This window comes from Dama dama, chromosome 15, assembly GCF_033118175.1.
Source record: "Dama dama isolate Ldn47 chromosome 15, ASM3311817v1, whole genome shotgun sequence".
In the NCBI taxonomy this organism is placed as follows: domain Eukaryota; kingdom Metazoa; phylum Chordata; class Mammalia; order Artiodactyla; family Cervidae; genus Dama; species Dama dama.
The window spans coordinates 71,939,235-71,964,234 of NC_083695.1; the positions used below are offsets into that span (position 1 = coordinate 71,939,235).

At 45.0% G+C, this 25,000-nt stretch overlaps 1 protein-coding gene across 1 annotated transcript in view; it reads left to right on the forward strand.

Annotated features, from left to right (window-relative positions):
* The window catches only part of SORCS3 (sortilin related VPS10 domain containing receptor 3), a 545,070-nt gene that overhangs the window by 190,210 nt on the left and 329,860 nt on the right, over positions 1 to 25,000 (forward strand). The window contains exon 3 of the mRNA XM_061163158.1: positions 9,229 to 9,328. Within this exon, the coding sequence (XP_061019141.1) occupies positions 9,229 to 9,328 (100 nt within the window). The remainder of the gene's footprint in view (positions 1 to 9,228; positions 9,329 to 25,000) is intronic.

A 25,000-nucleotide genomic window follows, 5' to 3' on the forward strand; every position in this document is an offset into this window, starting at 1 on the left:
AAGGAAAGTCTGTTTTCCCTAGACTTTAATTTCCACCTGCTGGAGGCTATCTCTGATTATGCGTAGCAACCCCTCCATCTTCCCATGTGCCTTATGGTTGCTGATTGCTTATATGGTGGGGATGAGATGGCCTTAGCCTGCCCACTGGTGCTTCTGTAACTACAACTTACCTTCTGTTTGCTGAGAGACGTATGAGACAATTTCTCCTCCAGTGATCACATTATTGTTCCACCATAAGGTCTCCCAACAACTGACGGTGAAGTGAACTGCATGATATTAGGGCTATTTAAGCTTCATGGTAATCCGGTGAAGGTGATATTTATATTCCCATTGAGCAGACATGAAATAGGAGACTTATGTAATTAGTCTAAGATTGCACAGGCTGGATTTGAAACCAAATCTGCTTGACTCTGAAACGAATCCTCTTATGGTTATGCCAGAGCTGTCTTTTTGAATGCAAATGCTTATCTGTGATAGAGTTCCTCTACAGATGTGTTAATTTACTGATCTGCCTTGTAACTGTTCTGTAACAAATCACTTTATTGTGATTATTTTTAACTGCATGAGTGATTCATGAATATGTTTTGAAAACATTATAATATGACGAATAAAGTCTAGTTCTTATAGCCAACCAACCCACCCTGGACCCTTAATCAGAGGTAACTTCTATTACCATGCATTTGTGTTTTCCTCTAGAAATTCTAAAATACACTTGTATACACACTTCTAAACCAAATGGAAATACATTGGTTTGTTCTGTCTGGGTACACTGTTTGTGTCTTTAATGCGTTATTGTTCAGCAGCCTTTTTCACTTAGTCATGTCTTAGAGATGTTTCTAGGTCAATAATCTTGATATTACCTGATTCTTTAATGCTATTAAAGAATATAGCACATATAGTGTATGTGTCTGTGTGTTGTATAAAATACAGTATATTCATGTGAATAAAGGTGCAATCAGTGGGATGCCACCTCCTCTCAGAGGTCTGCTGATGCTCTTTCCTTTCTCTGGAGGACTTCTTTCCTCCCTTCACTCATGTGACACAAACAGGCCTCTTGGCTGATAGTGTTGAGGTCTTTTTGTCATTTTGAGTCCTCAGAATAACAATCCAGCAATCCTATTTTCTGAACTGAGACTCTTCAATAAGAATTGAAGTGTTCATATGTCAATGGGAAAGACCAAAGTTCTGAATGTTTTGTCTAACTCCCCACACCCCATCCTTCCCCCCTAGATCTGAGCTGGAACGGTGCTGCTGGTGGGTCTACATTTTATTTGATATAAACTATGAATTCTGCATGCTCTGGTCTGCAGAGTCAGGTAACCTTCAATTCCCTGTACTTGGAACACTATAATGGCTCTCATTCAGATAGCTGGGGCAGGAGAGCATTAATTATTCTGTATCATTGTGTCTTTTTTTGTGAGACAAGATAATGAGGCTGTGGAGTCAGATGACATGAAGAGTTATGGAGAGCTGTGTGAGCTTCTGCCTGGGCATCAGCCTGTCTGTGGTTTTTCTGAAGTAGGGTAGAGGGCCAATACCCACTTAGGACAGAAGCTATTTAAATTACTTGCCTTTGGCTGGGAGTCTGAAATTATTTTTTTGGCTGGTTATTTGTGGTCAGGTTGGGCTTCTGCCACTGCAAAGACATGAATTAATGTGGCTTTAGACACTGGCCCTAAGATCGGGAGTGGAACAGGCCAGAGGGGAGCATCAGTGGTTTTCCAATCTGGATGGTGAAGACTCTCTGGGCAGCCATGGGTCTGGAGCTGCATTGTGGAAACTCCTGACCTGCCTGCGGAGTGGGCTGTGGTTCCCTGCACACTGGAGCCCCTCATTGCCTCTGGTGTTTGATTGTTGACTCTTCTTGGTCTAGTGTAGGTCAGTGGAGCACACTCAGGGGGAACGGTTGGGGGTGGGGCACTTCCCTGGGTCTGGCACTGGGAAGCGTGGGTCTGCCTTTTGATTCCCCAGCAGCTGGGCCATAGTGTACTTTCATGGCACAATTGGAAACAGTAGCCAAAAATTCCTTAATGATTAATTGGGCATCCATGTACCTCACCCCGTAAGAGCAAGGAGTTTATAAATCAAGGGCAAAAAACAAAGTGGTTGTCCTTGAGAAAAATACAATCTGGGTGAGTAGTCATAAAAATGACAGCCATCCACATTTACGCACAAGGTTTATCTGATGCTAAACTAAGTTTCTCACTATTCTCTATGGAGTACTTAACAACAGCGACCCTATTGTTCAGAGAAGTGAAGAGCTCAAGGTCTGGTTTGCCCAGCCCTGTGTACAGTTGTCTTCGCCCTGCTTCTGGCTTCCTTGTTCTCTCTACTTAGTGCTCTGCACTTCTGGAGTTTTAGAATATATTTATTTTATTTGCTATTTTTCTTTTAAGGAGCTTTTAGTCATTGCTGAAAAGAGCACATATGTGTATTCAGAGAATAAATACGGAACTCCTAATGCTGTTGATATATTCAGAGGAGAGTGGGCTGAAGTTGTAGGAAAAGTCTCCACAGTGTAGTTAGTACTAGAACTGGAAATCAGAAAGGAGGAAATCTGGACAGTTGTCAGCTGTAATCTCATTGGGAGAGTGGGAAATGGGAGGAAAGGGGGCAGACTACACACGCCTGAGTGCCAGGCTGGGGCAGACTCTTGGCTCCGATGGCACGGAATGGTGAGACAGGGCATCAGATTCCTTGGCTGAAACCTTGGGACGCTGTCTGAGAGACAACAGTGGGGTGGGAGCCTGGCTGTTGGTAGGGATGGTAGGGGCTGGTATTGCAGTCAGCTAGACTAGTGCCCCACAACTTACACCCTGCATGCTCTTGTAAATATGCTTCATTGCAACACAGAACACCCATTCAATCGGGTATCCTGCTTGGCTTGTTTTGAACTACAAGAGCAGCGCTGAGTAGTTTTAACAGAGATCATCAAAACCTAAAATACTTAGCTCTGGCCCTTTTACAGGAAACAGCTCACTGCCTGTGCTAAACCGCCTCATAAGTGTCCCTGACTTGGGTGGAGCAGAGGGCAAGCCCAATATTTAGCACATAGTCAATGCCATAATAAGAACAGATAGATATGCATGAAGAAGTGAGCAAAATAAAATAAAATTGCTAACAGGAAAAGGAACTATCAGGACTGAGGTGGTTTACTAATTTTAGATAATATCACAGAGAAGGGAGTCCAATGAGAAGATAAACGACTTAGAATCAAAGAGTGAAAGGCTTGATATTTCGTAGTTCCTCCTTGGGGACAAGCCTTGCAGGGGGACGGGGGTATTGAGGAGCACAGGTGGCAGACAAGGGGAAGACAGCTGGCGGGATTAGGAAAGCAGTGTGTCCGCCCCGTCCTGAACATCTGGTGGCCCCGTAAGAACTGGCAGCATGCCCTGCAGAGCCCTCTCACCTCTGGCAGGAACGTGGTGCTGGGAATGCAGAGTGGGCTGGGGTGGGGATGGGGGGTGAGTACTGAGCTCTAGCTCAGTTCTAATGGGAAGCTGACTTGGCTGCGTTGGCTGGAAGTTTTTCTTTTCTGTTCTTTTACTTTTAAAATAGCAGCCCATATGTTTGTTGCTACCAGACTCTCCACTAGATGCTCATTAGAGGAATGGGAGCTTGCTGGGTGGATGAAAGTATACTATATTCACAACTCAGCTCTGGAGTTGTCATTAAGAAAGTGGCCTTGGCTACCTGGGTTATGACAGGTTAGGTTGGTGGGGAGGGGGTGCTCCCAGAGTATACTGACCCACATGGAGGTCTTCTGGAGGCTTCTCAGGATGGGAGAGGAGCTCCTGAATAGTTAGAGAGCTCAAACCAGGAGTTCTGGGGGAGTTGAGGAGGGTGGACATCTAGACTACCAGTGAGCCTGGGGTACTTGGGGAGCAGCTGGGAGGCTCAACCTGACAACAAGCGGGTCCCTGGGCAGGGTGGAGCCACAGAGCAGATGACCAACAGTGATACAAATGGGAAGACAAGAGATGGTTGGGTCTTGAGCCCAGGACTCAGGTTCCCAGCTACTAACTGGATTCAGTTGCTCTGGAATTGAAGATTTTGGGCACAGAGAGAGCTGGGACAAGACTGGTCAGGAGCTGTGGACTCAGGCTCTGGCAATAAAGAAGGACTCAGTTTCTGGAGCTGGAGACTAAGGGAATTTCTCTTTGAAGGTACAGCCACCTTAGAGAAAAATTTGTCGATAGATAGCAGAGAAGTTATGTTTGGGGTGTAAGAGTTGTGCATGGGGTGTGAGTTGTAATTTCACACTAAGATGTCTCTCTAGAAAAGACTTGTGTAAAAATGGTGATTGAAATATTTATCATAGCAAATTTTAAGAGACAAAATATTAATCAGAGTTTGAAAGGATAAATAGACAATGGTTTATTGGTAAACTGCAATGCTCCACAGCAGTTAAAATGAATGGATTATGGCTAGGTGTGTCAACATGCATAAAATCCTCCAAACTGAATGTTGGACAAAATAAACTAGCTATAGAACATATATCCTGTGGGATAACATTTATGTAAATGTAAAAACACTTGAAAAGATAATCAAGTATTTGTGTTGATGGACAACGTATACATCTAGTAGTAGATTTGTGATTGGCATCTCGTAGTTTTCTGTGTTTGGAAGTAATTCATAATGAAAGACAACAGAAGAACAAGAGGTACACACACACATACACACACAGAGCAGTGGAATAACCTTCTGGAACTGGGGGAATCCAAGCACAGACACAGAAGCTGGGAGCACTGTGGCTGGGCACCTCTCTCATGCTGCCTGCCGGGTTAGCTGTGTCTTCTGAGCTGTTCCAAATGGTAACTGGCCTAGTGCCCAGCCCATGGCAGGTGCCCAGTGCATGTGTGGTGTCTCCAGCTTTCTGGACATTTCAGCTTTAGGAGTTTAGCACCAGGATTTGGGAAGTTGGCTTTAAAACGGGGGAAATGAGCCTGCTTCCTCTAAGTGATCCTGCTGGCAGATGTCTAGAGTCACGAGGTGAAGGATGATCTGCTTTTTTGTCAAAGTGACTTCTCCAGGCACTGCTGGCTCTGGCAGTGGTGCAGAGGCTTCTGCCAGCTGCCCCTAGCCCAGGGGAAGGAAGCCCACCCCACTCTGTGGTCAGTGCAGTGTGCAGAGTCTAGGCCTCCTTTGGTCCCTGGGCCCACTGGTTCCTTGAGGTGCCCTCACTGAGTGAGGCTTGTGTCTGTGCGCCTGCCTGAGCAGACGCTGCCCCAGAAGCGAAGGAAGCTGAGCCATGGCATATCCTTTGTTGGGAAGCCGCTACCCTCAGCAGCCACTTTTGGAAAAGAGCAAAGTCAATGTGAGTTGGTTATGCAGCTTCCAGAAAGAGAGACTGTGTGTCATGTTAAGTACACTACCTTTGATGAGGGTTATTTGGATTCTGGAAGGAAGTCTGTTGTGACATCAGTCATGAAAGGAGCCCTGAGAATTTAGCTCTTACAAGCAAGATGTTTGCTATATATAGCATGAAGAAAAGTCGTTAGTTGGAAACAGCTTAGCGCTGTGTTGGTGGGATAATAAGATTTAAAGTCCAGAAGGGGCCTTATGATTATCTGAGTTAAACCTCTTGTGTTGAAGATAGAATGGGGCTTGGCAAAGATTCTCTTCTTGACCAAGCACTAGTCAGGATCCTCTGAGCCCTTTTCACCTAGGGCCAGTCCTTAGATATGTCCTCAAGAGCCCATTTTTAGCAACAATCCTGCTAAGTGAGTTTAGTCAGAACCCCCACTACCCCTCACAATATCTCATTGTACTCTGTATCTAATCAAAGTCCTCATCCCCAACCATAACCCAGGTGACATCTGATCACCCCAGCCTGCCTTCAGCAAGAGTCTTGTCAGTCAGCAAAGAATTTCCACACCTTCTTAGTAATGTTCTATCCACTGACCCTGACCCTTCTCTTTGGTTTTAAGTTCCTACATTTTCCTTAGTGTATTTGAAGTATGGCCTAATCTCCCTTCTCTATTTCAAAACCTCCTTACTGTGGTCCCTATACCTGTTGCTATAGTCTTGAATTATGTCTGCCTTTCCATTTTAAGAAGTGTCAGGGTGATTCTTTCTTTAACAGACTTAGAGAAGACTTTTCCAGGGCAACACTTTGAGTACATTTCAGAGCCAGTTCTTTAGATTCCAAGTTCAATGTTCTTTCCCCACCTGGTGCCGTCTTTGTGCCTTCAAGGCTGTAGAATCAAGAAGCAGTTTTTTCTATAAAAATGTTTTATTTGTATTAAGAAAAATATACTATTGGCAGTCTCTCGAGATTATGGTATGTCTTCTCCCCTGCCCTGGGTAAGATAGGAGATCAGAATGACTGGTCATTTAACCTTACTTCTAGTGTCATTTAACCTGATGCTAGATCCTTCCCTGGCACCAGATGCTAAAAGACTTTACTGTTCTGCAAATTGTGCCAGTATCTGAAGTATCAGGTGTGTTTTCTAGGTGTGGCTCTTTGTTGAGTTGTTATTGGACATCAGAAGGTGTTCAAGAACTTGTGAGTAGATTTAGACAGATTCGTGTATTCATTAACCCTTGCAAATAAAAACAAAGGAAAACAATACAGAAATCAGTAGATTTTTAGCACTTACTTAGTACCATGTATGGTACAATGCATTGGGCTGTTATAAGAAATGGTTTTTTGCTCTTGGGGAAGTATAGTTGAGGAAAAAGTTACAGAATAAATAGTATGATCCATGGCTGATTCATATCAATGTATGACAAAACCCACTGGGAAAAAAAAAATAAATAGTATGATCACAACAATAGGATAAACACTAGAATAGTAAAATGTGTGAGGTAGTACAAGAACACAAAGGAAATGGTGATTAATTCTCCAGTGAGAAAGTTAGAAGGAGGGTGATAATAGAGTTGAGAATAAAGATTAGAGAGAAATTTACTAAGTAAAGGAAATAGGGGATAGAGATAGTTCAGATAGAAGGGAATGCTGTGCCACAAATGTAGGCAACAAAAATTCAGGACATTCAGGAGCTGAATGAGGCTGGAGAGGAAGGGGCAGAGGAGCCAGTGGCTGGAAATGGGTCTAGTAAGGAAAGTTACACCCAGACTTTACAAGACTAAGCTTGAAAGATGCAACTTCACTGTGTGTAGGCAGTGGGTGATTACTACCAGGGAGTAGGGTGGACAGATCTGTGTGGTTGATATTTAGCCTGATGACAGCATGAGGATTGGTGGGAGGGGGAGAAAGTTGAAGAAGAGCATCTGATTGGGGGATTGTTGCAAAAACGATGATGCACTAGCCACTGCAATGAAATGAGAATGGGATCAGGGGTCTCAGTTATTTAGGAGATAGAATCATTAACACCCGGAGACTGAGCTGGGTTCGAGAGATAAAGGCAAGGATTTCTCTCATTGGCAGTGATTCCTAGTGCCTAAGGTAGACAGGAGACAGAAGATAAGAATTCAGTTTTGGGGGGATGATGATTAAAGTTAGCATAACCAATGACCATGTGGGGCCTGTAGCCTAAGGAAGGATTAGAAATACTGACGTTTTGTTTATTCAGTAAATGTGCCAATTGTGCATGATGTGTAAGACGTTCTGTACATTTTGGAAAAAGACATGAATGTCCTTTGTATTTTTATTTATATATATATATTTTTTGACATTTCAGAATGCCTACATCTTGTTAGGAAGTTTTCAACATGTTGTATTTTTTATCCTCGTAAATGCCTTGTAAGATTATATTATCCCCATTTTTTTTGAGTAAGAAATTTGAGGCTCTAGCAGATGAAGTAACCTGCACTTGGTCGTGAAACCAGGGATCTGCCCATCTAAGAATGAACCAGAGTTTTCTGTGCCCCAAGTTCACATTCTTTCCTCTTCCCATAGCATTCTCTGAATTTCCTTGTCCTTGGGGACCTTATGTTGTGGCGAGGGAAACAGAATATAAGGAAACTAATCATGACAATACCAGAAAACCTAAGAGTACATTTCATTTACAGTATGTGCCTTGGGTATACAACAGATGGGGAACTTTGTACTTGTGCAGAGGAGACATGAGTGGCAACCAGGGAGAAGGCCAGCGAAAGCTTACCAGAGGTGAGCGTGGGTATTTAAGCCAGGCCTGGGACACTTGGCTTATAAAGCTAAGCTGTGGGCCAAGGCAGAAGCAGATTAAAGTTAGAAGGTGGGTAAATCAAGAAAGATTAGATTAGAAGGTTATCAAGGAAAAGGCAAGGGCAGGTAGTTACTATTCCTAGGAGAGCACAGGGCCAGAGTCGGGATGCAGGTCCCCCTGAGGTCACCTGACTGTAGAGATGATGAGTAGTCCTCTGTGGCTTTCTGAAGCTCCAGTGGGAGAGATTTCCTGAGTCTAGCTAAGGAGGGGGATGGCAGACAGAATGAGAACCTGGTGATACCGGTCCTGAAAAGGGAGGGAGGTGTGTGGGGTGGGGGTGGGGAAGCGAGGCGGGAGCAGCAGGAAGCTTGGCTTCTTGAATCCACTTTTGGGTACTGGCTGTCCCTCCTCCTTGGAAAGAGGAGAGGCGGGATGGAAGGGAAGGAGCCTGTGGATTGGTTGGCCTGCCCTGTGGTCTTGGTGTAAGGTCAGAGCCCTGAAAATTAGACCCAAGGAGGAACAGGTAGCCAGCAGGGTCATTGGAATGCGGAACTAACGGTAGCTCGGTAGCTCGGTGTTGCTTGCTCTTCCCCCGATGCACCATTGCTCCTGTGTGAAGCATCCGACCCTGATGGGTGTGGCCGGGTTTGGCTGTTGGATCCCAGGAGGCTCCTGGATGCAGCACTTCCTGCCCTTCTGAGGGTCTCCTGGTTTCAGGCTCAGTAGAGGAGCGTGAAGTTGGTTGTACCTCAGGAGAAGGTCTGGCATTTTCCCCCACTTTCCCCCGGCAGGGACTCAGGCCTCTCCCCACAGAGCTCTGGGGGGACAGAGGGCTGAGCACTGGAGGCAGCCTACCTCCACAGCTCCTGTCACCACACCACTTCACAAAGGGCAGGAAAGTAGGTCTCTGAGAAAGGCCGGGAACAAAGGGGAGCAAGCTTAGGTAGTAAGCAGATGCATTAGTCTAATTGCTGTTCTAAAATTAATGGGGCTTTTTATCTCAGAGGAACACTTTTTAAGCACTCATGTAATTTGGGAACAAAGATGCAGGTCAGGGTAGAGCTGGGCTCCCCTTGAAACACAACCCCCCATTTGGTAAAACAATCTTTTCCTTTCTTTCTTCCTCTCTTACCTGCAGATCAACAGATTATGGCACCACCTATGAAAAGCTGAATGACAAAGTGGGTTTGAAGACTGTCCTCAGTTACCTGTACGTCAACCCCACCAACAAAAGGAAGGTGAGAAGGGGGATCACTGGGTCCTGAGCACTCCCTGTGGAGTGGCAGGGAAGCCAAAGGCCAAGAGTTAAGAAAAAGACAGTAGCCATGGAGTCACTTACAGAATGTCTATTTTATATGTCAAGAACACCACAGACACTGTAATTCAAACAACTGCCTTGAGATAGTAGTGACAGTAATAATAACAACAACAATGGTAAAACAATATAATTGTTTTAGGAGCATCTCTTTGCTAAGGAGGGCTTGTGCTGTGTGCTTTACACACTTTATCTCATGTATTCTCACAATGAATCTCTAGGGTACAAATGATTACTGTCCCCATTTTACAGAGGAAGAAACTGAAGCTCAGAGAGTTTAAGTAACTTTCTAGCCTAAAGCCAGACAGTAACAGATAGTATGGTGATGAACAGATCTGGGATTTGAGAATGGGTTGGCTTGACTCTGGGCTTCCCAGGTGGTGCAGTGGTAAAGAACCCACCTGCCAATGCAGGAGACATGTAAGAGATGTGGATTCTATACCTGGGTCGGGAAAATCCCCTGGGTGAAATTGTATAAGGTCAGACTTTGGTCACAGAGACCTCTTGGAAGAAGGGGGCCTGGGTTCCACAGAATGATGGATGGTTATAGAAAATAAGTGCTGTATGATGTGTTGGCTGTGGGGGGATGTGATCTTTCCCCAGCAAGGAAGGCACTCCTATTCAGAAACTTAGGCAGGCCAGGTCCCAGAGATACCCCAGAGATATGAAAGGCCATTTCAGGGTTTCTAGAGGACTGAAAATGGCATTGCACTGCCCAGCTCTCCCCTTGCCATCTGATGTTTACTCCCCAATGGTTTTGCAAGCCTTTTCTTTATCGAGGTAGGTGCAGGGGTGATCTTCAACCCATTGTTCAGGTGTCCCTGATTTCTGATTCCAATCTGGCAGAGTCCAAGCTGTGATAGAGAAAAATGGTTGCCAGTGCTACTCAAAGCAGAGCAACTTGGACTCAAACCCTTAGCTCAAACCCTAGAGCCAACCCTTCTTGTCACTCCCACCTAAGTATCCCCAGTGAAGGGAGGAGCAGAATTGGTGATGGTCTCCTGGATCAGCATTGGTGGCTGGTGCTCAAAGATCCAGCAGCTCCAGGGGTGCCCATACCTGGGAGTGTGCCCACCAGCCAGGTGCCAAAAAACTGATAATCAGGATGACTGTGTACATGCCTGTTCCTGGTTTTAGCTGAGTAGTTTCTCTTTTCTTTATCACAGAGGGTTGTCATTTTCCCATTTCTCAATATTGTTATTTGAATTATTGAATGTTAGACCTGGGAAGAATCACAGATTTCATCTGAACAAGCAGTTATTGATGGTTTTTGAATTGCAACTCTCGGCAAGTGTGTTTAAAGCTCTAGACCTCCTCTTAGACACAAACCCCCACACACAAAATTTTGCTAAGAATTTTTGGATGTTAATGAACACCCTTAATCCCACCTCTTGACCCAAGATGTCCACGGAGTCTTGGTTAAGAATCTTTCATGTACACCAAGAGTCTCAATTTCCAGATGAAGAAACTGAAGCCAGGAAAGCCCCCAAAGCCAGGTGAAAAAAGGAGCCAGAGTAAGAGCCCAGGGCTCCTGATGCTCAGCCCAGGTTTCCTGGCTTCAGACCATGTTTTGCTCCGTTTCCTTCCATACGGTCACAGCCCCGGGCTCTAAAATTGATGGTCTAGTCCTGACCTGGGAGCTTGAGGCAGCTTGCTTAATGATCTGGAATTTAAGCTCAGTGCCATGTCCGTGATGGACACGTGATTAAACTTGACTGAATCAAGTCAGGCATGATCCATCTCCACTCTGCCTTATCCTTTTATTAAGAAGGAAGCTGAGTGCAGTGGAGGACAAATGTCCTTTCCATGTCACTCAGACAGTCAGCGGCAGGATGGGCAGTTTGTTTTTAACTCTCAACATAAAGCTCCTCCCACCCACGCAGTGACTTGGGATCAGGTGAAATCACAAGGAGTGTCTGCACACTGGGAGAAGAAAGAAGTAGGTGTTTGACGCATGGCAGATGTCCTTCAGCAATGATCTCTCACCTATGTCTGGACCACAATAAAAGTAACCATATCTTCACGGAGATGATAGATCAGCTGTCTTTGTAAGGATTTTCCCAAGGGGCATATAAAGAGTCATGCCTGTTTGCATCCATTCTGGTAGTCATCTGTCACATGTTTTCCATTAGACTTGTACTATCTTTTGGTCTTCTGCCATTTTTCTCTACTCCTAGTTTATCTCTTCTTAGTATAACCTACAGGTGGTCAGTAGTGTGGGAGACAAAGGGAGGATAAGGCAAATGATGAGGGTTAGAAAGAACATAAAGCTAGGCTTTGATGCCCACTGGTGCAGAAGGCACCTCCATTTCCCCGTCCCAGAGATGATGTTCAGACCATGGGCTCTCTGGAGCAATTTCTCAGAAGAATTTTTGTCCAGTTAACAAAGGTTAAGCCAATTATGGGCTTCCCAGGTGGCGTTAGTGGTTAAGAACCTGCCTGCCTGCCAATGCAGGAGACATGAGAGATGTGGGTTCTATCCCTGGGTCAGGAAGATCCCCTGGAGAAGGGCATGGCAACCCACTCCAGTATTCTTGCCTGGAGAATCCCATGGACAGAGGAGCCTGGTGGAGTACAGTCTATAGGGTTGCACAGAGTCAGACATGACTAAGTGACTAAGCGTGTGCACACATGCATGCATGCACACACACATGTTTTTTAACTTCGTAAGAAACTCCCAAACTCTTTCCAAAAGGCCATTTTGCCTGTGTTTTCAGAGAAACACCACCAAAACGCAGTTAAATCCCATGTAAGAGGCACTGCCACCCAGAAAGCTAAAAGTGCAGATATTTTCTGCACTCAGATTAGGAAGAGACAAAAGATTAGCTAGTGCCATGGATTTGCTGATTTATTTATTTTGAAAGTAGCAGTAGAAATTGACTTCATAAGGAGACTGAGTGATCCTGAAGTGCTTTCTGAATCATCCAAGGAGCGATGAAACTAAATTTTGTTTCATTTTATTGTTAAGTGTTTTTGATTGTATCTGAGCCTCAAGATGTTGGCAATGCACAAATATTCCATGTGGTGACTTTCTCTTAACCAGAATGTTCAAGTTTACTAGACCTACACTTCTCAAGCCACTCAGGAAAAATGATAGATGTAAATGAAAATACCCTTGTATGCTTCTTTTACTGGTCTAGTGCTGTGTGGGTCATTATGACCTTGTAATGCAATTTTTTAAAAAGTTACCATCTTACATGTGTCTCAGAGTTTAAACCAGTGGTCATCTGAATTCTCATCTGAGTTTGAATTAAGCAAGATTCTTTTGATTCTCTCAGCATTCAAATTATCTGTAGCTCCCGATGTTCATCAAGCGGCTAATGGCAGTAGTCTCTAGCAGATTTTTCAGTTAATCTTGTTGAAGTAGTGACTTTTCACCTAATGAATTACTTATGTAGCAGATGGATACTGCTTTCCCTGGAGGCTGTGAGTATATCAGAGTTCTGTCACCCTTAGCAAGACAGTAAAGTGTGCTCATATTTATATAGTTGTTCCCAAAGCTAATTGTTGATGTCTTAACACTTTTTTTGACAACATAAAATTTCCCAGTGTAGATAGCTAATAAGCTATTAGGTTGAAAATAGAAATGTTGATGTGTGTAGAGTTTCCTACTAGTATTAATCTTAGTTAGCATTAACTGAGCATCTACTATGCTCAGATCCTTTTTAGGATCTTTATCTGTATAATTGCCAGCCCTCCCAGCCACTTTAGAAAGCAAGCAAGATAAGGAAAAAGCCTCTCTGTAAATTACACCATGCTTGTTATACTTGTAAATGGTGAGTCTTCAAGAGTCTTCCCAGGTTTATTTATAAATAAAGGTTTATTTGGGGGATGAATTAGGAAACATCTGGCAATGCTAGACTCCTTTAAAAGTGAAAGTGAAGTCACTCAGTCCTGTCCAACTCTTTGGGACCCCATGGACTGTAGCCTACCAGGTTCCTCGATCCATGAGATTTTCCAGGCAAGAGTACTGGAGTGGGTTGCTATTTCCTCCTTCAGGGGATCTTCATGACCAGGGATCGAACCCAGGTCTCTCACATTGTAGGCAGACGCTTTACCGTCTGAGCCACCAGGGAAAATACTCCCTTAAGGAAGCTGCAATTTGGACTAGTTGTATCTAAATAGAGTATAGATGTGAAATGCTGGGAGCTGCTTGAGTTGAAGTTGTTCTAGACCATCCTGTAGTGCCATCAGCATTGTTTTAATGGCATTCATCTGCACTAGTTGTATTTGATGTAATTCTGCATTTCTTGCTGTTTCCCTTTCTCTGGCCCTTTCCTGGGTGATGTCTGAGCCTGGTACTTTGAGCTTGAAGACGGGTGCGTTAGTTTCTGATGCGTGTGTGTGAGGTTTGCCTCTGGAGGAGCCCTCTGTTCTGGTGGTGTCTGAACTCCAGCTCACAGCCTCCCCTTCCTTTGTAGGAGATAAACATCCCTGGGTTCTTGGAACTCATTACCGTCAACTGACTCTGTCCACAGACCCATGCAGAATGACACATGCCAAGGTTAAAAGCCTGCATTTACTGGCACTGTGCTTCATAAAACAGGCTAAAGTCTTTGTGCCTCAACAAGAGAGGGGCTCAGCTATCATGGGTGTCTATTTAAGAACAAATCTTTGAGTGGATAGAGAAATGCAGGCAGGCTATGGCCTAATTGCTCTGGCTCGAAAGTGGCTGCCACCTGCAGATTTGGAAACAGTGTTTTGGAAACGACAGAGAACACAGAAAGTCCTGACTGCCAGGGAATGTGATCAAATTGCTGCAGGGTAGAGGTGTGTGTGCCTGTGTGTGGGGATGGAGTGAGGGAGGGTGTGGGAAGACGGTAAGCACTGATATCAGAAGAGAATAAGGACTTTTTTTAACCTGAGCTCCTAATAAGTTCTGGGCACTGGGCTAAGCTCATTTCTACATTCAGTTTTTAGTTTCTCTCTTAATCTCCTGAGCCTGGTAGTTTTATTCCCATTTATTCCCATTTGGCAGGTGAAGAAACTGAGGCTCAAGCAAATGAGCCATTTGCTTTCTCTAAAGTAGCTGGTAAGAGGGGGTTTAGGATTCCTGCTCACCCCTGACCACACAGGCCATGCTCTCTACTCTGACCTGCTTCAGCTTGGCTGCCCCTGCCACAGGTACAAAGAATAGGTTGCTTTCATCCCTGGATGGGTAGTAACTCTGTTGCCTGGAGCTTTCTGCCCATTATTGTTAGAGGATTATCAGTTTCTTGAAGGAGGAGAGGAGTGTTAGATCTTCCTTTCCTAATTGATTTACCAGTGAGAAGGATAATTACTTCCAGGCTACCCTGCAGAAATACAGTGGGAATCACCACTCAGATTTCTCTCATGAGCTGGCCGTCTCTGTCAAGCTGTTAAGAGGCATTGTGTGTCTGATCAGATGTCGGTTATTTCCATGTCAGCCTCTCCATACAGCAGCATCACCCTGAGGTCTCTTTGACACAATGGAAAACCTCTAAACAAAACACAGAATCTTAAAATCTTGGACCCCCTGCTTTCCCTGACCATGTCTCCTGAGATTGCTGGAGGGTCAGGGAAAATCAGTTCTAAGATAGTATGTTTTCAATTCACCGATATTAAAATCTCTTACACTAAAGCAAAGGAAGAATACGGAAGGATAATTTTAGGCTATTAAACCATCTGTTAAGTGTCTTGCTCTGAGCAAAGTATTTTGGATGGGAGGTTCTTGCTTTCAGAAATATGCAGTCTACTCAGCCAGACAGGATGCACACAGAAAACAGCTGCATGCACAGACCTAGGGTCTCAAATGTGAATGCAGACAAGGGCCAGACAGATAATGCCCATGAGAGGTGTGGGCCAGGTGGGGACTGCCGTGGCCACTCGGTGATCTAGGCTCCTGGTGACTGTCCTCATGTGAGGAGAAAGGCTCAGTGCCTTCCTTAAGAGATTTTTCTCTGCCTATTTTCTTAAAATTTTATTTATTTTGAAAGGTTTTAGATAGGCTAAGATGTGGAGTTCAGTGTGTGGGACCTGGCAGGCTGTCCCAAATTTGCTTGAATCCCTTGGACCCAATTGGCCTCATGTGTCATATTCTGAGTTGTAAGTCTCCAGATAAAAAGTTGGTATTTAGTGTGGTCCTTGGGGCAACAGGATAAGGATGACACACAGAAGCTGCTCTTGTTGGGGCCCTGCAGTGCTGCTTTTATGATCTGTGTGAAAGAGAAATTAAGCTGAGCAATACTCACAGAGCCCTCCCTTTGACTCAAAGGACTCACATAATAGGTTCTGCAGTGCAGAGGGACCTTTTATATCAGGTAAGGGTAAGACCATTAGGACAGGCGGAGGAGGCAGACATCTTTATGGTCCTGGTTCTCCACTTGGGTTATTGAGTGTTCTTGAATAAGTGAGCTTCCTCACAGAGCATCCATTTCCTTATTTGTATAGTGGCTACGGTGAGTCCTAAACTTTTTGAGGCTCCTTCCTGCTTAGATGGTCTGGTTGGCCACCATTTGGACTATGCCTCTCAGAGGGCTACTTGGTAATATGTGATAATCTGTGGACTTTGGGTTTGGTGGCAGTCAGGTGGGTAGTCCTTGGAAGGTGTGATCCTCATAACTCTTGGATTTATGGCCACGTATTTGGGAAGATCCCCTGGAGAAGGGAATGGCTACCCACTCCTGTATTCTTGCCTGGAGAGTTCCATGGACAGAGGAGCATGATGGGCTAGTCTGTGGGCCCGCAAAAAGTCAGACACAACTGAGCGACTAACACTTTCACTTCATTGGCCAGCTAAGCCCTGTCATTCAGGCCAGGTCTTCTGAAGTCACAGTTCCTTGTTCAGAAGGTGGCTGATTCCCTGCAACCCACTGTCTCTGCTGGTGGAACTCAAAACGGCAGCATCTTCCATGGCACAGTTGAGGAACTCCATCAGCATGAGCTGATGCAATCCCCATGAGCATCAGTTTCTCAGCTAGGCATGCACAGCCCTCCTCCAGCAGGAAAGGGAGCTGGAGATGCTGTCTGCATCTGTCCTGGCAACCCAGGGGTGAGGACACCATATATCAAAATAGCAGGCAAGGGACGAGCTCTCCTGTGTCATACTTCTTCCTTCATGGCCACCTATTTCCTACAGTTTTAACCAGACATCTCGTCTCTGTGGACCCTGCTTTCTTCCTTCAGAAAAAGAAGCATAGTAAGCTATATTTAAAAAGCAAATAAGAGAAATCCCTCTTAGAGCTAATATTTGTTTCTGTTTCCAAAGAACCTAAAAAAGAATGAATATGTATATATAACTGAATCATTTTGCTATACACCTCAAACTAAAAACACATTGGAAATCAATTATACTTCAAAATAAAATAAAAATTTAAAAACAGTAATAAAAAACAAGAGTAACAAGTGTTTATAATAGTAATAAAATGGCAGTAATAATGATGATGATGATGATGATGATAAGAAAGAGAAGGCAAAATAGCAGCCAACAGCTTTTGAGAAGTTTCACTATGTGCCAAAATTATTCTAAGTGCTTTATGTAAATTAACCCATTTAACATTTCACCAGCAACCATATGATGTTGGTACTATCATTAGTCCATTTACAAACAATGAAAGTTTGACACCAAGAGGTCAGTGACCTATTCGGATTTGGTTGCTGATGGTTACTTACCTTGGTCTAATGTGCTCATGTAACTCACTTTTGCTCATGTTTAATTCTTAGACTCACTGTGTATCCAGGATAAATAATCTAGTCTAGGAAGAGACTAGTCTGGGAAGGCTGTCACTAAACAGAAGAGACCACTTGGGGACTTGCCCAAGGTCATGAAGTCATTTTCAGCAGAGCTGTGTTCTTTGCCAAGCCCGGGAGCTCTTGACAGCTAGAGTGCACAGATCTGATGGAGAACCCCAACTGGGTTCCACGGTGGGTGCAGGTGGGGAGCAGTTGGGCATAGGTACTTCCTACCCATCTCAGTCAGTGTGTGTTACAGACTGCAGGCTTCATCCAAATATCTATAGCTTCTCACGTCTCTGGTCTCGAAGCCTGAGGGATATCACAGCTGGAATTCTGTCTCAAATGAACCTGAATGAGAAATCAAGGGTCTGGAATCCAGGCTGCCTCTAGCACGGTGGAAGCACAGAATGGTTGAATAGTGTGCCCAGGGCAAACAGTTATCAGAGAAATTAGACTGGGTCCTTCGGGGCAGAGTGTCAGGAGAAAAACAAGCGGGATTTCTGGTTTAGGCCTCACTCTTCAGTAGCTGGGGGACTTTGACCAAGTCACTTTAATTGCTTGAGTCTGGTTTCTTAAGCTGTAAAGTGGGGATAAAAGACTGTTTACTTGTCCCCTCCTCCTAGGACCATAATTAGAATAAAATGAGAAAGGTAGTGTTGTTTTGGAGGAAACCAGAAAAGGACCCCTCAGAAGAAGCTGCCCCCAGGACCACACCCTGGAATCCAGGCGCCCCGGGAGGCGGCTGCAGGGCTCCTGGACCTCCACTGCTGGGCTGCCTGCTTCTTGGCTTCTGTGGGGAGGAAGCAGATCCCCGCACCCTGGTTTTTTGAAAGTCTCACATCCTGCCCTGTTCATGAGGCACACCACCACCTGCGTTTTTCCAATCATCCTTCCTGTCTTTTAAAACCAAATCTGCTGCCTGACTGAGAGAGATTGATTATTCTGCTGATGGAGAGAAATGGTCCCACTCTTGTTAATTCACAACCAACTCGTTTTTCTTGCCTCATAAATTAACAGTTACTGAGAGGCTAGAGCAGTGTTTCAGGAGATGAGTTTAGGGGAAAATGTGTGAAAGGAAGGAGTGAAAAAAGGAGAAGAATGGAACTTGGACCAAACTGTCTTCATTTATAACTGATTCCAACTCCAAACCTTTCTTTTCTTGGTATGTTCATAAAAAGAACCAGAAAGCAAAAACCCCAAGAATGAAAGTGTCAAACTTCAGGGACTGAGAAATCAGAATAAAGGAAAGAAGAAATCAGAAGAGAGGTGAATCAATGAGGGGAAAGACGCTGGTTTACAGGTTTCCATTTGCCTTTGCAAGTATGACTCAGCAATGGAGTGGATGTGAAGTGTGGTTCAATTTAAGCTAATCACTTAAAGGAAAGGAATCTAGAGGAATTCTTGGAAATTCACTCTTTAGTCACAAAGTCCTTTTCTCAGCAAATATATGCATGAGGTCCCCTGTATAAATTACTGCAGTGTGCCCTAGCCAAAAATTTATTTAAAGGCTCATTAAAATGATTACTAGTTTTTTTTTCTTTTGCATTTTATTTGAAAATGGGAAGAATATAAACCTATAGCCTGGCTTCTCTCCAAAGTGCCCTTTGAGGTTTGCATTGAGTATATCATATTTTTTAAAATAAAGATATGATTTGCAGTAAGATTATTCATGCATTTAAGAGGAATAATAAAAATTAGCTCTTTACTATACTTCTTCATGATTTATGTTTGCCTAGCCTTTTTTTTTTTTTTGTAATTTTATTTTTATTGGTTTTGGGTTTCTTTAGATGCATGTATGCATCTATGTGTGTATAGAAGATATTCAACAAAAAGCATTATGCAAACTTTAGAAATAACTGGAAGAGTTAATACTGTGCCAGACTTGAAGAAAGATGCTATCCTGTGGCATAGTCTGAGCCAGTGAAAGATAGAGGCAAAAATCCGGCAGACTTTGGAATAAAGCTTGGGATTTGAAGAGGAGAGAAATGACAATCTCATAGGGGAAAGAGGGTTTGGAGGTCTTTATAGGCATGTTGTGTTTAGCAGTGGCAAGTCTGGACAGGGATGGGTGGGCCTAGATGTTGTAGACCCGTCGAAGCTCAAGAATGGAGTTAGAACTTGGTGCAAGAGGGCATGGGGAGCCATTGCAGGCTTCTGAGCTGGGGGCTGATAGCAAGAGAGCTGCATATGAGAAAGGCTTACAAGAGCCTCTTGGGGTGATGAGGTGCCCATGTCAGGCATCCTACTCCATCTCTTCTCACTACCCTGTCCTCCCCAGGCCTGGGTATGTTTTCTGAGCATCACAGACAAGAGACAATTTTGCAGAGAGTCTGGGAAGCTAGGGTGATATAGTCTTCCTAATGTTCTGATGCACAGTTACATAGCAAATGGGTCTCACCGCCCCTGAGGTAGAGATGTCTGTGACAAAAACAGCCATCACCACCAGTGAAAGAGATGACTATTGTTTTCTTTCTTGGTGAGCTCAGCCAAGCAGAGAGATTGCTCCTGGCCCACATGCCTTGCCCCCGGCCCGTCCCCCCATTACCAGCCCAAGGTCAGAGTGACAGACGTCAGTGTTCAGCCCACGTTCAGCTGGCGGGCATGTCCGGGTAATGAGGGGCGAGCATCCTGGGATCCTCTGTCTGCCAAATAACTCCAGGGCCAATTTGGAGGAAGCAACGCCCCACCCTCGCAGTGGGGTCAGACCAGCCAGTGCACGTGAGACACTGGCCTCAGTGACAGATGGGCACCCGACTTGCGCTGGTACCTCCGCATGGAGAGCCCCGCGTGCAAGGGCAGACAGACAGCCTGTCCCTCCACAGCATGGGTGTAACCCTGAGGAATGGCCCGGGGTGTCTTATGATGACCAAACTGAGGAAAGAAATGAACCAGAGAGGACAGCGGTGCGAGAAATGTACATGACTGTCTCCCAGCTGTCAGAGAGGGGCAGAGTGCAGCTTGGTTTAGAAACTTACTCACTGTTCCCGTTCCTCCCTGGTGCTTAGCAAGGAGCTCTGATGTGGAGAAAAGGCCTTCAGAGGACGCCCCATGCCTGGCTGTGTGACCTTGGATGCACTGTTTACCTTCTCTAAACCGTAGATTTCCCGTCTGTTGATGGGTTCACAATGGGGTTAGAACAGCAAACCTAAGAATGAAATAATTTATACAGAGTGCAAAGAGTGGATGTTCAACACTGCAACCCCCTTCCACCACCACCCCAAGGAACCTCAATTTGGCTGCGCCTCTGCTCAGCGATGCCGCCCAGTTTCCAGGTAGCCCATCTCTGATAGCTGATTTTTTCATGGGAAAAGGAATTTCTACTTCTCTCAAGCCTGCACTAGGCAACATCTGTTCAACTTCCAAAACAACAGTAAATGTTGTCCCCTCTGCATCCCTTCTATTTCTCCCTCTATCCAGCCACCTGTCTTGTGTACTTTCTCACTGATCCATTGATCGCTTCTATCTCTCTTAATGGAGCATAAATTAAAAGCGATGGTTGCCAGCCTTGAGCAGTATGTGAGAGCAAGTTTCCACCCATTATCACCCAAGCCCCATTAGGCACATAGAGCTGGTGGAACAGGGCTTTGCATCCAGGTCGGCCTGGCTCCAGAGCCCCAGAGAGCCCTTCAGCGTTGGAACCCCATGGAAAGCTGTCTCTATCTGTGCAGAGGCACATACAGTCTCATTGCTCCCTCTTGGTGGTGTGCAGATGATCTGTCTCAACACTGTGTGTCTGGGGAGCTCCTTGCTTTGTGGGGGCTCTGTGCCAGGCCCAGGGAGCACACAGGCCCTTCAGGCCTGGACCCCACACAGGCAGAGATTATATTTAAGTGGAACCTTCATTTAGGATGGAGACTTGGGAGAGAAGTGGGTGTGTGAGACCTCAGGAACTGCAGTTATAGCAGCAACTGCTAGAATGGAAAACTATCCCCGTTTTATGAGAAAGTTGGGAAGGCAACAGACTGAGAATGAATGCGGGTGTTCAAAGGGGGAGAAAGAGAGAGAGAGAGAGAGCACATCGAAGCAAAAAGACAAAGGTCTCACAGCTGCAGAGAGGCCAGTCCAGGCTTCAAACCCAGATTGTACACATTGGAAACATGAGCTCTATAATACAATGGCTTTTTGGCCTCCCTCTGCTTCGATGGACACTCTGACCCAGAATCATCTCTTTACACATCTAAAATAGTGTTGATATGCAGTGCCATGGCTGTGCTAAGAAGTTATGGAAAACGTTCCCTGTACTGAGGAGAAGTCAGAGGAGTGCAGGGGTGCTGAGTTTCCTTCAAAGTCAGACAGACAATAGACCAGGGAGAATGGGGTGGTGTGTTACCTGCAGAAGATGCCTGAGCCTCCAGTAGTTCCCAGGAGTGAGCTGCAGGGCTCTGCTCTGGCATTCCCACGAGGAACCCCCACAGGCCAAGGCTGGCTAGTCCCCAGGGGGCTGTTTGGTCAAGAAGCCACTTTGTGCAAATCCTGGCTCTACCTCTCAGCAGCTTGTGTCTGGGGCACATTATTAACCATTTCTAAACTTCTATTTCCTCATCTGTATAATCATGATAATGCAAATACCCACCTCATAGGCTGAGAGGAGGAGTAAATGACACATGCTTGCAAATGCTTAGCCAGTGACTGACTCCAGGTATCAAAGTTAGGAAATCCTACTACTATTTCTCTTATCATCACCCTGATGTCAGGACAACTGATGCCTATAAACAAGGGGTAATCCCATGCTGGGGCTGCCCATTGACAAATGGCCCTCATCCTAGCTGGGGTACTCAGGGTTTTCTTGGGCATCATGTGATCAGTTTGGAGCAGTGCAGAGCTAGTAGGTGACTTGAAGGTTCAAGCCTCTCATCAAACTGATGAAGAAACTAAGTCCCCATGAGAAGACTCTCATATACTCAAGGTTACCCAGCTTCTTAACGGCAGAACTAAGGACTGCCCTGGTGGCTCAGATCGTAAAGCATCTGCCTGCAATGCAGGAGATGAGGGTTTGATCACTGGGTTGGGAGTATCCCCTGGAGAAGGAAATGGCAACCCACTCTAGATTTCTTGCCTGGAGAATCCCATGGACAGAGGAGCCTGGAGGACTACAGTCCATGGGGTTGCAAAGAGTTGGACACAGCTGAGCAACTAATGCTTTCACTTGCGCAGCTTTGGACCTCAGAGTTCTGGCTTCAAACCCAGTTCCTTTCTTGTGAAGTGGCACAGAAGACTCTGCACAATCCCGCAGATCTAGGTAGACGGGTGGCCAAGGAGGATGCAGACATCTGGGAGCTCTGACATTCTTGTGTGTTCGGTAAACTTAGAGCCTGCAGGGCACTGGGATCAGAGGGGCCAAGTCAGTCTTTCAGACCAGGGTGACTCAGGTGGGGAATCTCCCAAGGGCATCTGGCTACGGGTAAGGTCCCCAAGGTCATCTTGGACCCAGAGCAGGCCAAGGTAGAAAAATCAGAGTCTGAGACAAAGCTGAACCAAGAAGGAAAAGGTCCAAGTTGGATAAAGAAGGTATGCTACAGTTCAGAGGGTGAGAAAAGACCCCTAATAGAGAAAGCAACCTGAAGGGAAGAGAGCTGGAGGACAGGGGTGCAAGGCAAGCCTGGGCACAGGCTCCTGAGACTGTGAGGTTATTGGCAGCCTATTTTCATGGGGGTACTTTTCCCTTGTTGGGGGATGGTAGCAGGAGAAGCACTTGACTGATTAAAACAGCCAAGCCAGTCCAGACAAGAAGGACAGACACAGAGGAAGAGTAGCAGAAAGATAGGATGCAATTATCCAAAGTGGTCTTTGGCCTGAACCTCCAATCTTTAATCATCCCTGGTGAGACAGTGACAAGAGATATATGCATGGATGATTTCCTGACGCCACTCTGGACCTTTGGAGAGGAGTGAGTTGATGTCAGAGCAGACTCTTAGCATACAGGTTAGCTCCGGAAAGTCGGCTTAGAGTGATAAAGTGCTGGCTTCCTGGCCTCAGCCACCCTGCCTTGATCCCAAATCACAGTGCATCAGCATTCCATAGCTCAGAGGAGAGCAGTCTTGGAGACAGAAGGTTGTAAAAAGTTATTTCTTGAAGAAGATTTCCTCCACAATAATAGCTTCATGACATGGCTGTCTGGAGAGCCTGTCTTGCCTCCGCTGGACCCTAACACAACTATAAATGGTTTAAAGTACTCTGCATCACCCTCTCCTCTCAAGCAGCTATAAAGATGCTTTCTCTAGAAACCTCCAGCTGCTTGTGTATGAACTCATGCATGCTGAGTTTACCCTGAACTCCTCAGGTGGGTACTTAGGGTCTGAACCATCAACTTCTAAAAGTGATGGAGGGAGAGGAAGTGGTAAGGAAGCAGACCCTTACCCCAGTCATCCTTTCAAAAAAATGATACCAGTCAGAATGTGTCATTTATTTTTAGGAATTGCCACTTTGATCATGGCATTCCTTACTCAGACACTTCCATGACCTGCCCAGTATCACTGGGAGAAGTCTATACCAATGTGTGATTTACCTTTACAGGTTCTGAGCTTACCTGTCCACGCTTCTCTTTGTCCTGCTCAACTGCATCAGTTCTTTGACCTGGGACAAGTTTTTAAATGTGTCAAGAACCACTGGTCTAGTTGGAGGAAAGAAAAAATCATTTATCTATCGAATATGTTGGAGTGCATTTCTTGTGTCCCTGGCCTTTGCCTTCATGGAGGCTTGTCCAGGAGGGTGATGATGCTCTGGGTCACAGAGGAAGGAGGTGCTGGCTTTACCTGGCAGGGCGGAGGGCTCACAGTGAACCTAATATTGAAGCCAAGTAAGTGCATCAGGAGGGGTTTACTGAGGACTCATGCTGGGGGCGGGTTGCAGGGGGTTTCTAGGCAGAGGAAATAACATGTGTGAAAGCTTACATGGATGAGAGCTTGAAGTATGTTCAGGAAGCCCCAGGAATTTTTGCAGGGGGTAGACCGAAAGCCCATTTGAGGAGGTGGCAGAGGAGGAAAGCGAGGTGGTAAAGTGCTGCATAGTAAGGGTCTCCTGTTCTAGGCTAGGGACTTGAGTGTTCTGTTTTGTTCTTAACAGAATACAGAGTAGGGTGTCATTGGATCAGATCTGTTGCTTAGAAAGGTCACTCTGGGGGGTAAGGGTGAAGGATGGTGAGATTGACATCAGAGTCCAGTATGACATTGCCTTATAAAAATTATTATTAAAATGATTGCTATTATTGAAATGATTATTTAAGATTAGAAGTCATCTGAATGCACAACATGAGAGATTTATTAGTCAATTAAAATGCATTAGTGTGGTAGAATATCATGTAATAATTAAAGCTTAGGTTTGTTGATATGAAAAGTTCTTTATTATATATTAGAAAAAAAGAAGTTATAGAACTATGTATTTGAAACAGAGCAAGTGAAATGCTAGTGACTTACATGGTGCTCTGGGCAAGGGATGCTGAGGGCCTGGACTTCTGCAGAGGTGGAAGGTTGGAGAGGAAGGTTGGCTTTGAGAAGGGCTAAAGATATGGAGTCAACTCAGAGTTTATTTGGATGTTGCAATACAAAAGATTTTAGGGTGGTTCTCAGGATTTCAGCTGAGTAGATAAATGAGTGGGCATTGGGGATATTAATTAGACATGGATGAACTACAGAAAAAGAACAGGTTTGGGGCAAAAGATAATCAGTTTGGTTAGGGCATGTTGAGTTTGACCTCATGGAACATCCAGGTATAAAGGCTTTTAGGCAGTTGGATTTATGGGTCTAGATCTTAGGAGACAGGCTTATACTTAAGAGCACACGTAAGTCTTGGCAAACAAAGACAAATTCAACAATAAAGTATGTTTGCAGTTTTTGTTGTTGAACATAGGATTTAGAGCAAATAAACCCAGTTTGGCATCAAAGGAGCAGACATTTATTAAAAA